This window comes from Pinus tabuliformis, chromosome 5_1 (assembly GCF_031772625.1).
Source record: "Pinus tabuliformis cultivar Carrire ecotype Pingquan chromosome 5_1, CPIR1, whole genome shotgun sequence".
NCBI classification, from domain to species: domain Eukaryota; kingdom Viridiplantae; phylum Streptophyta; class Pinopsida; order Pinales; family Pinaceae; genus Pinus; species Pinus tabuliformis.
This window is the reverse complement of record NC_142305.1, coordinates 92,910,753-92,927,752: the sequence shown is the minus strand read 5'-3', so window position 1 is coordinate 92,927,752 and position 17,000 is coordinate 92,910,753. Positions and strand designations below refer to the sequence as shown.

At 38.6% G+C, this 17,000-nt stretch overlaps 1 protein-coding gene across 2 annotated transcripts in view; it reads right to left on the bottom strand.

Annotated features, from left to right (window-relative positions):
• The window catches only part of LOC149163603 (uncharacterized), a 373,003-nt gene that overhangs the window by 201,050 nt on the left and 154,953 nt on the right, over positions 1–17,000 (bottom strand). For both annotated transcript variants that reach the window (XM_089431784.1, XM_089431785.1), the window contains one exon: positions 4,743–4,850. In XM_089431784.1, coding sequence (XP_089287910.1) covers positions 4,743–4,850 — 108 coding nt within the window. The remainder of the gene's footprint in view (positions 1–4,742; positions 4,851–17,000) is intronic.

Here is a 17,000-nt window from a genome sequence, read left to right as displayed (position 1 = left end):
GATGATGCAACAGTAGTAATATGCATCACTTCTTCTTCCAGCCTGGAAGCCAACATAGAGAAATCGAAATTTCTCTCTTGTGCAATCTTCTGAAAATCTGTGTGAGTCCGCTGACGTGGATGCCTCTGCATCTTGATCTCGACCCATAACTGATTTTCCCTTTCTGTCTTTGATTACTCCCTCTGATACCATGTGAAAATTCTATCACTGCAGCAACTAATTTATTTTTCCTACTTATTCCATAATAAGTTATTTAGGAAATTACTTCAATAAACATTAAAATAAATACTGTTGCAGATATCACATCGTAATACAGAAACAAACATATGCACAAGCATTGACACAGATATTTTGGACAACAGTCTCGGGAAAAACCCAATATGGGAAAACCGGTGCAACAAGGGAGGATTTTATTATTCAGCAATTTTTCTGTACAATAGGGTGCCAAACTGGCTTACCCACAAAGAGAAATAATTCTCCAGCACTTCTTCCAATCCCAACGTAAGCCCGACTGACCCCTGCGTGGCTCTCAAACCCTCTGCGTTAGCCCCTGCTTGACTGCATTAGCCCTGGGCCTCTCTCCGTCACTAACGCAAGCCCAGCAAGTGGTTGTGCAGTCTTCTGCTGCCTCTGCCTCTGCCTGAAAAGCCCTGCGTCTGCCCCTCCTGCCTCAGCGCTGATCTCTGGTGGTTGATCCCGCCTCTTTGGTCCGTACTTGCTGCCTCCTGACTGCTCACCAGACCACTGGTTCAATTTCTCAGCTAACCCCGCTCCAAAAATTGAACTAACTGGTCTCCCTCAGTGTGTTCTCCAAGTGACCCTCAAGCCTCCTCTTATACTTTTCTCGTTGACAAATCAACGGCCAAGATTAAGTCCCTAATCAACGGCTAAGATTAGATCTGGCTTGATCCATGACTTTTGATTCATTCTAACACAGTTTTATATTAATACACATTAATATTTTATTTTCCCTAAGTTTAGACTTAGGGACTCCATTAAAAATATTCATTATTTTAATATCTCCCAAACTGTTTAGAAACTCCCCAAACCCTTTCTGGGTATTGGAGATCTCATGTGCCTTATCCTCTCTACTAATTTTCATGGCTAAAGCACATCCAATGCTACCCCAAATCAACAATTGAGTCAAAGTCGGAAATGAAAGAGGGAAGATTTCCTAAAACTTTTAGTATATGTTTCGGTGCGCTATTCAAACTCAACGGATCACTTGCGGGAAATGATGTTATCATTTGTATTGTTCCTACTCAAAATAATAATTATGTTAGTACTAAATGTGCTAACCAATTAGTGATTCATGAATCAAATATAATCGAAGCGAGTTTTGTTGACACCAGTGACAAACAATACAACATAAGCAATCTACAACTAAGTATTGGAGACTATAGTTTTGTATCGCAGTTCACTGTTAAAACCTTATTTTGCGACAATAGTGATATAATTTTGGGTTCGCCCTAGATTGAATCACTTGGATCTGTTATCCTAAATATGAAGAAGTAGTTTTTGACATTTTCATACAAAAAGAAAAGTCATTTCTCAAGAAAGTAAAAAAGTAATACAAAATATGCAAAGGGAAATTGACAAAATCGTCATTGGCAAAAATGAAGAAGTTACATGCCTCAAGGACCACAACGAGAAATTATTGACGCAAATTAAGAAACTTTAAAATGACAAAAAAAATATTGAAAAAAAAACTAGAAGAACTCAACACGGAAAACATATCGAAGTCTTCAGATGTAGCTGACCAAGTTGAAGAAAGAGGAATGAATATTGATTCAGTGAATATCAGAACTCAAGAAGATGACAACCCAGTTGAAGGGAAAACATATTCAGATGTTGCAATTCAGACGATGGAAATTTCAAGTGAAGAATCTGTAATTAAATTAACAACATCAGTTTTTGAAGTAAATCAAGAAAATTCCAGACGCATGATAAGGGAAAACCAAACCAAAAGAACCCCTTATCTACATCTGAATCACGTCAATAGACACCACAATCAATCTACGAATCTGTACCAATCAAAACATAAAGGACAAACTTATGTTCCAAAGACAATTCAGTCCTGTGATAACAATTCACACGAAGCATCCAGTAACCACAAGATTCCACAAAAGATTAATCTAGGTGGTCTTATCCAATGTTGCACGAAGTGCCCCCCCCCCACGGTTCCAAGCCCCGAAGCGCGTCCCGTACGGAAGCGCCTAGGAAGCTTGGCTGGAAGCGCACTTCCGAAATTCGGAAGCGCCGCTTCCGAATTTTTTGCCACTTCCTAGAAATTCAGAAGTGTGATACGGAAGCACTGCTTCCGAAGCGCGCTTCGTACGGCGCTTCAGAGGAGGAAGCGTACTCTTCCTGTACGCTTCTAGAAAAGCGTTTTGAAAATCGTTTTTTTTTCAATTTTTTTTTTATTTTAGATGAGTTTGCTTGTTGGGGGTGGGTCCACCTTGGGTTAGGGTGACGAATGAAGGCAAAAAAAAATATAAATATAGCAGATGCTCCCTCATGGTAATGTTAAATTCTTAAAAGTAAAAGTGACATTCTCCTTTATTTTTCATTTTCATCATTTTTCTTAAATTTTTAACATTACCATGAAATGACTCAAGATGTTTGAGAGTGGTTCCAGCCTCATTGGACTTCATATGGAGAAAATAGAATTTCATATCCTATTCAAAATTCAGCAGAGTTAACAGTTTTCAGGAATTCAGGATCAATGGGATTGTGGCATTTCATTAGATTATATCAAGTATGAAGGCATGCAATTAGCATTTAATCAAGAGCACCAAGCCCTATATGTACCCTAGTGTTGGTGGTGTTAATTGTTGAGCTCCTTTGTCACATGGCACGCCCTTAGCAAAAAATTACCTTTCAATCAAGTCAAAATCATCGATCAAGCATGTTAAGCTTTTTCTACCATATTTTAAGTCTTGAATTAGGTAGTTTGATCAAAATTGGGCAATGTTGACTAATATCCCTAGATAGTCGAGGTAGAGGCAAAGGCTAGACAAGAGAAAAAGAATCTAGATTCTAGATGGTTGATGCATCTAAATGGTTGATGCTCGAAACATTAATCATTAATGTACAATGGATGTTATATCTATCTTGATTTATGCAAAAATATGCATGTTTTCATGTCTTCTACAATTAATTTGCTATTTGGGATGTTTGTTTTGAGTATAAATGCAAAAAAATATAAATATATATATATATAGCAGACGCTTCCGCGGACGCTTCGCTTCCTAGAGTTTTGGAAAATGACGCTTCCGCGTCCCTGCTTCCAAAAAACACTTCCGCTTCGCCCCCGCTTCGTGCAACATTGGTCTGATCCCTTCTCAGTGCGACATTTTTGTTTATCACTTAGAAGATCATATCAACTTGTATCAACAAAGATGATAGTGCCGACACAAGAAGACATTCAAGAACCGAAAAAGAGATCAAGCCTTTTGCATCAACAAGCTTTGAGGACAAAAATTTTTTGAGGAAGGCAATGTTACGAATAAAATATATAAATAATTGTAATAATGATTAGTTAATTAATAATTAGTTGAACAAAGAGGCATGTCTAAGGAGACATGACCGCTCGTGAAAGGGTGCTTACCTAGCTATATATACAGAACCCTCACTCTCATTTGTATCATCATTCTTATTCATACATTTTAATATACTCTTATATCTCAATGGAGATCTTTACATTCGAAGTTTTCTGGAGTAGTTAACAGGAAGTACAAACTTTGTTCGCTTCATGTACCTCATAATAGATAACTGACATTTATCAGATGAACAGACTAGAAGAAACAATGCACTGAATGAAGAGTTGATGAGAGACATCTATGTTGCCTATCTGTGGATCATGACAGGGCTGCCGACTGGCAAACTGCATCCTAGGAGAAGTTTCTCATAGGATTACCCTAACATAGCGATGGATAACACAGTAACACAGCGAAAATGTCAAATAGTGAAACTAAAGGCAGAGTGCAATATGCTTCAGCAAATGATAACAAGTTTGGCTAAAAGCTCTCAATCAGCATTTTCATTCTCAAAAATGCCAATTGCTTCAGTTCCACATGAAGAACAAGAGGAGGAATCAGTGGATAATGCTCCTGGGAAAATGGACATGAAATGGATAGAACAAGAAGCCAAAACACCATAAGAGAACCAGAATGAAGCACACAATGATCATTTCTTTCCTTGATTTTTTGTATTGTGACACAGTCCTTTATTTGCACATTGCGGCATCACTAAATCTTGTTTCTTTCTTTCTTTATGTTTTTTCAACATTTTTAGGAGCTGCACTTGCACCTCCACATTGGATTAATATTGATTGTACTCTTCTTCAATCCTATTGACCTACTTTTGTGGTGACTTGTTGGACACTAAGAAAATTATCTCTTTTCTTATCTTGATCTTAGGTTTTATTAAGTTTTACAGACTTTTTATTTTAGGATCATTTTGTCAGGTTTATAGCAGTCAGTCCTTTTTGTAATCCTCTACGAAGGGAAAAACAATATTTACAGCAGTATGTTCCACAGTTTTGGGACTGCTAATGCTTTTGCACAATTGGCCTGTGAGCAGCCCTTCATTTTGTATTATCATGCTAACCAGTGACACTGCAGCAAGTTTTTAGTAGAAAATATAACTATTCTAGTAAATAAAACAAAAAATGAGAATAAAAAAGATTTACAATGTTATGTTCAGTCAAACTTATATTATTTCGCCAACCAAAAATATACCTTTGGAGGATGAATGTTGAGAATATTGACAAAGAGTTTGCTGATATCATCATCCTTCAGAGCTTTCTCAGGCTTCAATCCCTCAGTAAGTCTTCTTAAGGGTATAGGCTGCAATAATCAAAATAATATATTTTAGTAGGATAGAATAAAACATGTACCAACATGACAGTAAGTTTTATACATACACCAGTGTCAAAGGTGTCCCAAAATGCCTGAGAGCTAAATAGACATATAAAAAGGAGGTAAGCGGCAACCCATAAGAACAACAGAAATTTTAAATGCAGCACGAATTTCTTGCATAAATACTTTAACAAAAACCTACAAAGTTGAAATTAGGTATTTAAGCAGTGTGACATAAACACCATAAACAGACCTGAGAATACTGAACTCAGAAATGCAATAAGCAATACACAGTGACAGTGTTTAGCTGACAACAGTTATACCAATGTAGTAAAATAGACCATCAAAAATGCCACAGCAAGTAAAGTGGTAAATGATTAAAAAGACAACTAAAAAGAATAAACTTTGCAGAAAAAGCAAAGATCATTATGAAGTCTGTCAACAAAGAGAATCAAACAGATGGGAGAACAACAGCGATATATAAGGAAATCAAACATTAGCCCTTCAAAACTTCACAGTATACAAAATTGTCACTAGAAACCAGTGGTTCTAGTTCTGCTGCATTTCATGACTTCACAACTTCACCTGTCTAGGCAAATTCAGAGCAGCTAAAACAGTTGCTTCTGGTGCAGATACATGTTTTACACTCAGACTCAGCCATGACTTGGGCAAGTTTGAATTTAATGACTTGATTTATTAAAAAAACATAAAATATCTAATTTCTAATGAAAAAAAAAAAAAAAAAATGCAAGGCTGCTTGGAAGAAGGAGCATGAGCGACAATTTTCAGAAGCCTCCAGGTCGGGAGCGTTTTTGGGAACATTTTTACAATGTTCCACCAAGGTTCCAGGACGAGGGGGCGAGGGAGCGAGGGGGCGCGGGAGCGGCCTATGCAAAAGCTCCCTACCATTTTTTAGGAAACGTGGGGGAGCGTCAGGGTCTTAAAAATTTATAAATATAAAATATAATTTGTTAGTTGAGTCCACTATGACAATTTGGTTTGAATTGAAAAGCTGCAAAGCATGATCATTGATATGAATATCATTTGACATTATCCAAATTTATAATATCATATAAAATAATAAATTTAAAATTCTAATTCAGCTTAGTCAAATTCTAATTTAGATTTTGGTCAGACAGAGGGAGAGCTTTAGCTTGATAAGGTAGCCACTGAATTCTGTGAAAAGTTAAATGAACAGATTAGGAACACTGCATTGGCAGTAGAAGGGGCAACTACAATGGGTTGTCCAGCTGTATTGGATCCAACAACTAGAAAGTTTGTTATATTATATATAATATAGACAGTACAACGTATGCTGAAAGAAGAGTTTTAGTTCCAGGAGAGATGAGAAGATCACATGAAAGAGTTTCTGACAGTTTACTATCAAATGACATTGACTGCAGGATGACCATCTACGAACCAACTTGGGTGACCAACGATGGCATGGATAATTTGTCTACCTTATTAGAGCAATGCCATGCAGTTCAAACTTCAAACTAGCAGTGTATTTCAGGGGTGAAAATAATTTTCAGACCTGAGAATTCAAGCTGAGCCACTGTGCTCTGTGTAAGTTTTGTAACTGTATAAATTCATATATAACGACAGTTCCTGAGATTTCTTGTTGCCCATAGTATTTCCCACATGACATAGGTGTTGCTTCCATAGTTTGTATGTCAAATGTCATGCAAATTAAAAACACAATCTGAATGTCTTATATTCTTTGCCTGTCACTCCAGTTATCTCCCCACTGTAATCCAGCCATCACTTGAGAAAAAAAGGAGAAGTTTTAAAAGGGAAAATTCATGTACGTGCTATATGGTCTAGCAAATTTCCACGATACTGACCCTCTAAAATAACGCTTGTTGAAACCAAAAGACAGCACAAGACGTTATCCCCATACAGAACATGAGTAGCTTTGTACCACTTTAGGTCTATTAAATCATAAACTAGAAGCAAGGCCATTTTTTTGGGAACGTGGGGAAACGTCCCCTCAGGGAAGGGAAACGTTTCCCTGGCACGTCCCCCCGAGTTTCCTCCATTTTGGGAGCGTGGGGAAACGTCTCCTACTCGTCCCCAAGTCCCCGGAGCGCGGGGGAGCGAGGAAACTAGACCCCTAGGGGGGGGTGCGAGTCCCCGTGGAACACTGCATTTTTATATAATATATATTTTGATAGATATATGTCAACAAAAGCATGCAGAATGATGACTTAGTTATAAAAAGCATAAAAACATGGATTAAACCATATAACATCAATCATCTAGTAGTTATAATCTTCATAACCAGAGGTCCACAAGTTACAGCATCTCGAATTTCATCAACCTTAAAGTTTCAATGTTTCAAAATTCAATATATAACATTTTTCATCACTAAAGTTGTACTTGTAATCATTACCAAACTATAACAAAAATATCAAACATGAAATGAAATGTTTTATGTGTTAGGCCCCTACACATCATATTCATAGTTCATTACCAATGAGTTATAATTGCCCACTTCAAACTTCAAACTTAAATTGTCATATATTGTTTACAAAAAATACCATATTAAATATGAAAGTCAATAATTATGAAAAAAGGTACTAGAAACTAGAAAAGACAAGTAAATCTGCTATCTACTAAAATTTCTTCTTCCCACGAGAAACTTCTAATTTATTTTCTCGTGATCTACGAACAATTGGAGTCTCCTCCCACATATTCTAACTCTGCAATGTTCATGAACCACATCCAAAACCAAGCTTTCTGCCTAGTTTTCATAGAGGGAGTTTCTCTTGACATTGCGGATGAAGCTATAAGTTCTGCAAAAGACGAATTAACCACCTATGAAAGCACTTCAACTGCCAATTTCGTCAAAGGTCCCCTGGAGCCATGCATGTTCCACCATTCAACAGGATCCTAACTATCTCAAACATCAATTATATGCAAAGAACCGAACATTCCAGTTTGACTACAAAAAAAATAAAAAATAAAAAATAAAAATCCAAAGGTTGCAAAGAACCAAACATTCCAGACGAGGGAGTGGAAATCTTTTTAAGGGAGTGCACTCCCAAAAATCGCTCCCCAACGACAGCGATTTGGGAATGCGCTCCATGATCAATTCCATTCAGAGCGCATTTCAGGAGAGGAAGCAAGTGGGGGAGGGGCAGTTATGCTCCCCTGCAACCCTGCTTCAACGCTGCCCAAAAACCCCAAATGCCCGCAAATTCTCAATGAGAGAGGTGCGAGGAAAATAGAAATGGGAGACCTCTATATAGTTTACATTTAGGGATTAGCTTGCACTAGGATTTATGATTTAGATAGAATTTTCTTAAAGATAACTTTTCCTTCAAGAATCAAAACTGTGCCATGGTGAACCAAATTGTACCGATTCGATAACAAACTAGTCACTAAACCAAGCAGAGGGACGAGATAACTCCATTTGTGGTCAACTCAATCAACTCTATTGAGTCCACATCCAAGTTGGTCGAGGTTAAAAACATTGATCCACATAGTCTAATTTTTTGAAACAACAAAGTATATACCAAAACCAAGTACAATGCTACATTTTGATTTCTTTTAAGCATTGCCTTCAATTATATTTTGCTTTCATGCTTGTTGCCTCAAAATCTAGCAGGTATTGTGAGAGTAACTCACAAGACAAGATCTAGACCAAGGGACAACAATATAAGGTGTGCCCCATTGTCACCACAGCCACTACTTCCTGCTCTTTAGTGGACCTTCACCACAAGGGATGCTTCCCTATCATAGGTCACCTAGGGGATTTATCAAGTACTAGGGATAAATGTTACAAAGGTTAGGCCAAGGAGGGATGCTCCTCTTAAGAACAAGCCTTAGCTAAAACAATGAGGCAATTTGCAACCTCCAAAGGGGCCTAATTAGGGCACAATGTGACCTAGGGCCTTAGAATAAACAAGGTTAATGGGATTATCTAGGATGACAAGGTTAAGAAAAGACTTACAATAGGTGTGTATCTTCAATTTATGGAACAAGAAGCCTTCAATAAGATCCAAGTTGAAGCCTAGGGCAAACTAGGGCCTTATAGGGCACAATTTTCCTAGGGAAGAAGATGTCAGCCTTAAAATGGAGAAATTAGCCACTGGAATGATTTGATTTTGAGGCAAATACTTTATATCCACATGTTCAACTTGTTAATTTTTGCAACTGCGATCAAATTCCACCATGGAGCAGCTCAGATGACCGAGATGATGATTGCATTAGATTCCCCTTTTCGAGAGGACCAAAATCAACCTAAAGATCACCTTATTTGGACAAGCGAAAGTTGGTTTTTGAATTTATTTACTCACTCATGTATATTGTGTTAGGTCAGCGCTAAGCACATGTTAAATTGGACAAGTTGGCCTCAACACCAAGTGGATCCTCATGAAAGCCTATAAATAGAAGAGACCTCAAGCTCATTTCGACACATTTGATCAAGCCATCTTCTCTTCTCTTATTGTCTTGGTTCACACAGGTTTGTGGGAGGAAAGTGCCCGCAAGGGTCTAAAATCTCAGGGATGAAGCTCGCACCGATCAAGAGTTTTCTGATTCCTCGACACAGGCACAAAACTGGGCATTTTACATTGGCACACAGTGGTCAAGACAGTGTCTAGAGAGCCCTAGACGCTAGCACAGAAGCCTATAGGAGCATCCAAGGTTTCAAAGGCAGAACTGGAGGTGTTGATCCCCGCACGCTCACACAGAGTGGTCCTGAGAGCATCCAGATTGTTTCCGACGCACGCAAAATAACTGGAAGGGAGCGTCTAGGGGTTTGGAGTAGATTTCGTGAGTTGGTCCCCAGACGCACACACATAATGGTCTAGGGAGCATCCGGGCTACCATAGACGTTGGCATACAGTTCACAAAGAGCGTCCAAGATTGTTATAGATGCTCGCACAACTCCTCCTCCCTACATCCAAGACTCAAATATGAGATTTCAGTATTCCGAAGATTCCACTCAGTGACAACAGTGTTCAGCACAGTGACAACAATATCCAGCAGTTGACTACAATTAGTGACAGCACACTACAACCATCAGAATGAGGGTTTTGATTATAAGCATGATTATATTTGTTTCATGGATATCATAGTTGTTTTGTTGCATAGATAAAGTTATGGATCATTGTACTCTCTTTTGCTAAATCATTTGATGACGATCTAAGAAGAAGAAGATTTGCAAGGGTTTTCCCCATAGTGGGTTTTTCCTTGGTCTCGGACCAATCCTGGTGTCTCTGTGTGTGCATGCTTTTCTTCTATTGTTCCTTTATGTTCCATTGCATTGATGATGATGATATTTTTCTTTCTATATAATTGCATATGTTGATGAACAATGGTGTATATTTGAATAATGTAATGATGATATGCGGTGAACTTAATGTATTAATAAAGAAATGCAATTATCAAAGCAAAGAACAATGTAGCCCTATGAAAAATTAACACAAGCCCTTCGCAAAGCAAAGTCTTCAACACTCGTTGGAAAAGATGCCCTAGCTCTACCTAGCAACTTTCCTTAAGAGGCTAAAATTCTAGAGTTAGGGTAAAGAAGGGTAAATTATGAAAGTTTTCAAGGTGTTCAACAATGTGACCAAGGCTAGTGGCTTGACCTTGGGTGATGGAGTCTATGGGATTCTTAACTTAGGAAAAATACTAAACCCTGACAAGGAGTAAGGGAATATGAAACCCTAGGTTTCAAACCCTAGTGATCACTTTTGGGTGGGAGTAAAGTCAATATGGGAGAGTTAGTTGAAAGATTCACCCATGGGATTTGTCATAAATATTCTATACGTGGGTAATGAATGCAATACTATTACGAAGACTTCATAGAATAAGATTCAACAATAACTTGCACATAGAAACCCTAGATAATCAACCATTCCATACAATAGCCACATAATGCAAAGATTTATCAAATACAAGGTACTCTTACACGATAAAAAGCATGAACAAGTCATTTATTGCTCCAAAATGACATCTCCAAAGCCAAAGGATAGCCCCATAAGCAAATATCTTGAAGAGATCACATCCCCACAAGATACAAGTCACAAATTCAGCTAAGCCGAATCCTGTAAGAAGGTTGAATTAGTCACAAGGGATGATGACAAATGAAACGAGCCTATCATCTATTTATATGAGGATTAGGTCTCCTAATTTAACCTAAAAAGCCCCTAAAAACAAGTTTGATCCTAAAATATACTTGGGTTACAAGGCAGCGCATTAGCTAACAACAAAATATGCCTAATTTGCCCACGTGTGAGTCGTAGCCTCATTAATTGCTAACATCATACCTAATTTATGTTCCAAATGCCATGCAAAAGAGTGATGAGGTGTCAAATTATGTGTAAACGCCTTGATGGATGGCACTCAAATCCACCTCAATATCTCCTATGGGGTCCCAAGATCCAACTAGAGGACATAAAGTGGTTTCCATGGGTCTCCAACTGTCAAACAAGGTCGCCTCCTCTCTAGCATTAGGGCTTCTTCTGGTGCAACAAGCCATCCCTAGTCTTTGAATGCGAGACCATCCTCATTTCGGCTTTGAATCAACTCATGACCATCGGGTTTTGTCAAGGCCAACTTAAGGACTTGTTGGGTCCAATGGTGTCAACTTGAAGAATCCTTAAAACCATGTCAAAGTTGACCAATGTCCTAGGTTCTATAGATACTCTGAGACGTGTCATCCACTAGTGCTATAAGGAGGCTCCAATTTTTCAGTGTTGCACCTATTTAAGCCAATATATTCTCTGAAGGGCCTGGGTAACTGTGGAGCGGGCGCCCAAGGCCTGGGCTATAGTGATCCCTGACTAAAATGACATGGAGTCTAGCGAAAGCAACCATCCATCAAAGACTAAAATCAATAATGCATCTAAGTGAACCAAACTTGAATGCTTAGGTCATGTTAATACTTCAAATAAAGATCCCCTTCCAAAATCAGGACCAAGTTCTCACAAAGGTGTTTTCTCCCATGGTAGGGATGGCTAAAGTCAACCCTATTAGGTGCTTCCAGCCCATAAGGGAAAGTAACATTTCCTTAGTCCACCCTTCAATTGATAGGTGTCAGTGTATGATGATGTAGTAATGGAGGGGAGAAAACTTCATGGTCAAGCACCATGGTCAAAGGGGCCAACTAATCGAGGTGTCTACATCCTGTGTGTATAGATGTGAAGGAGGAAAATTTGTGGATGTAAGAGTTACTAGCTTGGCCTAATTTTTCCACCCACCTTGTGTGCCTTTTACTTCTTTATCATTCTTTGTATTACAAGTTATAGCTCAAGGGTTTGAGCTTGCTTTGTATGATGCAGTAGTTTTATTACCCATTTAGGATGACTTAGTTTATCACTCATCAGGGTTGGGACATGCAAAGGTTTCTCTTTGATGTAATGGAGCATGAAGTGCTTAAGAACCGTGTGATGGCCATATGAGGGCGGTAGAGCTCATGCTAGGCTTTTGCCCATGTCCTAACCTTTATGTCCCGGCCATCTTTTGCATTTTGATTTTCTTTCTTTTTCTTTAAGTGTGGCCATGATATGCTTTTTATTTTCTTTTAGCTACATGAATCTCCCAAGGAAAATATTTTGGGCCCTACTCAAGGTATGTGAATATATTAGTGCCAAATCTCCAAGAACCAATGGCAAGTTGTAAAAGAAGAATGGAGGTGAGATATAGGGCTTGTAATGTGGCACGGAAGGTGTTAAGTGTGATATAGGGAAAATGGAACACACTATCTCAATCATGGTTTTCCAAGTAGGGCCCCTCCTATAACCCATATGGCGTTAAGGGAGGTCCCATTGGACTAGGGTCAAAGATTAAACCCCCTAGTAAGGTGAGAGAACAAACTTACAATCAAGGTTTGTCAATCTTCCATATCACCCCATTATCCATACAAAATGCCCAAAACAAACAAGTAAAGGCACCTGATTGAAAAATCGTAAAATTACCTTTTGAACAACAGCCCACCTTCCTCTAGTAAGTGTAGATGTCGAACAGTGAAGCATTTCGCTGATGCAAATGGCAGAGGGAGATGGCATACCATCGTCTAATTGTGGTTGGCAGGGGTTGTTGATTGTCTGTATGGTTTTCAAATATAGGAGGAGAATTTCCTCCTATGACATTACCCATTTTGGTGGGTAACAATGCCTGTTACCATAAAATCTAACAAGTCTAGTGCAAAGCCTCACTACCATGATTGTCACCTTAGTGGCTCTTCACCAGTTGTTTAGTGGAAGAAATCATCCCCAAAAGGAAGGCTTCCCTAAAAGGATCACCAACAAGATGTTCAACTGATAAGGGCTCAAAGATGATGCAAGGTATAATAATTGAAGGTGAATGTATTGGCCAAACCATGAAAGGATGAGATAACAGTTGTTAAGAGTTCAAGTACACTTTCCCAAGGCCTTTTTGATTTATAAGTTAGAGTTGTGTGATATGCAGATTTAGGGTCTATAATGGCATATAGGAGCCTAAGAAAGAACTTATGAAGGGTAAGATCAACAAAGGAACAAAGGCTATTGAAGAGGCAAGAAAGGGTTAGGAAAACAATTATGTTTTTATGGTTGAAAATGTATTTTTAAATTATCTTGTTGACGCTGCAATCAACTCCCTCCAAAATTTTGCTTACACTTGAATTTTGGAGCCTACTGGGGATCTCACAATCTATCATCCTATGGTCACTTCATTGTCAAATTGTCAATTGATGTTGTGCTAAATGTTTAAGTCTTCTTCCTAGTTTCTAGCTGTTAAAGTCACTTGCTCACACATGCTTGATGAATTCATAAGCGCACTTCCTTTATGCAAGCTTAGATAGGCATAGCGCAGACCATCAAGAATGCAATGCTCAACCTATGTCTACAGTCAGTGCGCACTTTATATTTATAGTCTCCCTCACTTTGATTGCAATTGTGCTTCTATTTTGGTGAGTTTTCCCGATTGTCGCTTTTGCGCACCTTTGCTTTCATAAGTGTCGTTTTCCCATTCACAACTGTCACTTTTGTTTGCTTTCACTTTAACGATTGACATTCTCATGTTATCTTCACTCTGCCATGTGTTGCTTTCAATTTCTTTAGCTTTTGCAGGTGTCATTTTCACATTTTCTTATGGTCGCAAGTGTCGCTTCTCACTGTTTCAACTCTCGTATGTGTTGCACCTTTGCACATCACTAGAGTCAGTTCTAGCACACTCTTCAACATTAGATGGTCTTATATACTATAAGAATATGCGCTAGACACATTCCTACAGCTTAACGCACTTTCTGGTCATGGTCGACACTTGCATAGTAACATGTATTCTAAGTGTCGCAATGTGGCATTTTAACTGTCACACTTTGAAATAAGTGTCACCTTGTTGTCGTTTCAAGGTGTGATTGTTGTTCACGAGTCTTGTGCATTTCCATGGCTTGTATCAATGGCATTCATGTGTGTGATCCATGTTTGGGTCTCGTTTAGGATGCATTTCCCTCTCTTACTCTATTGATCCCACACTTAGCCATTTTGGAGCTCTTCTTGGTCCTACTTCCCAGTGCAAGTTATGAAAGCTTCAACCCTTCTCTAGGTGATGAGCACTACTTATTCATGAGTCTTACTGAAGAAATATCACCTTCCCAAACTTGTACACTGAGCCTTTTCATGGACATTTCTCACGACTACACATTCTGAATCCTCAAAGCATAGTCACCTAACCCCTCTTTGTTGAGAAATCTAGGGCATTAGCATTAGGTGATTTCTCTTCAATTAGTAACTACTTGTTAATGCTTTTTGCTTCTTATATTAAAATCTCCTTCTTCTTAGACTATTAGTGTTTTTCTTCATCAAACAGTAACCAACGCATGAACATAAATAGACAAGAGACACAGAATGTAGGCTATCTGCGAGGGCCAAAACCTCTCACTCTTTGAGAGGAAAACCCGCACAACTTCTTCTTATAGAGATTCCAATTCACGAATATCGAGACCAAGACCCTTGACCTATTAGCCACTTCAAGACCAAGACATAAGTCCTCTTCCTCCTCCTCAATTACTCTCTCTAGGTTCCTTCTACTTCAAACTTTGTACCATAAGTGATGACATCGAACTGTGGTCACTGTGTTATTCAAGGATACCAAACCTATCCTTCAATTGCAACATCGAATCCTGAAGATATATCACTCAACCATATTCGCTGCCCTCTGAGACACCACTAAGACCTTTTTCCTTGTAACAGCACTGAGATCTTATCACACTCTTGTGACCTTCCTTCCAAATTCTCCTAGCATTGGTGACATCAAATCATAGTCTGATTGTGTATCCATATCCGAACATCAGAGATATATGAGAACTTCACTCTGCCACTATCCATATGAAGTCACATAGACATCCGAACTTCTATTCCTAAACATCCTTCGTGTCCCTACCCATCTGAGTTTTGTTCAGAGATTTTACATCTGAACTCCTCATTGTAATTGTCCATTGAAACTTCAAAGAGATATGTGAGTTTCTCATTGTAGAAATGCGAAGTGCATTCACGCCTATATATATTTGTTGACCCATAAATAAGCTGACTTGTGATCTCGAAATGGTGTGTCTCCAAATAGGTGAGCCGAAATGAGTTGGCTACTTCATCTTGAAGCCGACATGAAGAGGAGGACTTGTGCTTGTCATTGGAGGGCTATTAGATAGTTTTATAGACTCATATACATTCTTCATACATAGCATTGACTCTATATGACTTTTATGACAAATCCTAAAGGCTCTCAATGGGAGCCATCTAAAATAAAACTCTTTCTCATGAAACCCATGAAACAGCATTACAAAAAAAAAAAATCTTTTTTTCATCACTTACAAAGATCATAATTACATGTCATTATGAAGACCGAACCTAGTTACACTTTTCAACACTCTCTCTTAACTAGGGAGGTATTCATAATGGTACTTGGTCATTCTCAATTTGAAGAATTTCTCATAAGAAGAATCGGATTGGTAACCCATATGTCTAGCATCATATTTAACCAACATTGTCACATAGCAAGGCCTTGACTAACATCTCTATCCACATGATCAAAGCACAATGTTAGCGAGACCAATGATTTATAAACACCCTAATCATTGTCTCTCAAGGTACATACTCCACCCGGGTGTTCAGAGAGTATGACCTACTTTGGACTATTCTTATGTTCGATAGCCAATCCTCAAAGAATATTGGTCCTCTACAACTACTCTTATCTTGGATGCCCTATCTCATCCTCAAAGAGCATCGAATGCCAGAAGTTTACCCAATCCTCGATTTTGCCTTCCCAAGTGAAGACCAGGATGATGTGTCTATCTTTCCCTCTCAATTAGGGAGGACATATCAATTCCAATAACGGAATGTACTCATTCCTACAGAAGGAATGTACCTAAGCTCCCTCTTGGCTTAGGAATTTCCAAGTTTCTTCCAAGTAAGAAACTTGTTTTCAGGCTCCCTCTTAATTAGGGACCTATAGCAGCTCCTCAACTAGCTGCTTGAAGAGCTCCTTCCTTCGATGTCATGAATTTCTTTGTTAAGGAGTCTTCATCTTTTGGGGCTTCTTCATAGGGCACAAACCATCCATCACTTTCATCCATGAGTCAGTCATGTCATTATTCCTTTCATCAGAAAGTGATCCATTAGTCTTCATCTGGCCTTGCTTCATGTCATGTTGCCTTCTTCATGCCATATTTTCCAGAAGGATCTTACATCCTTCTATATGGTCCTCTTGGAAGACATCCACAGTTCTTCCCTTGGCAGACCTGCATAAACCCATCCAAATATTTGTTCAAAAATAAGAAATGAACACTTAAATCAAAATTACCTTTGTGATGGTCTTTCATCATGACATCTTCCAGTGTGCATCAGCATCCTGCATACATGTTGACATATCTCCCAAAGATATCCATTGTCAAGGGTCTCCATCTTTTCCAGACTTCCATCAGAGGCTTCATATCTTTCCAGGTTATTTCCTAGTCAAATCTACTTGGTCTTCCGGATGTTGATTGCCTTTACCATGGTTGCATATCTCACGATCTCTTCCTTCCTTCCTTCACACATTTCATTTCATTCGCAGGAGCTTCCAATCAAAGTTCCTCAATTGTAGTCAACCACCTCATACTCCATATCAAGACATATTATGTTGATTTCATCTAGTGTGATTGATGCCTTC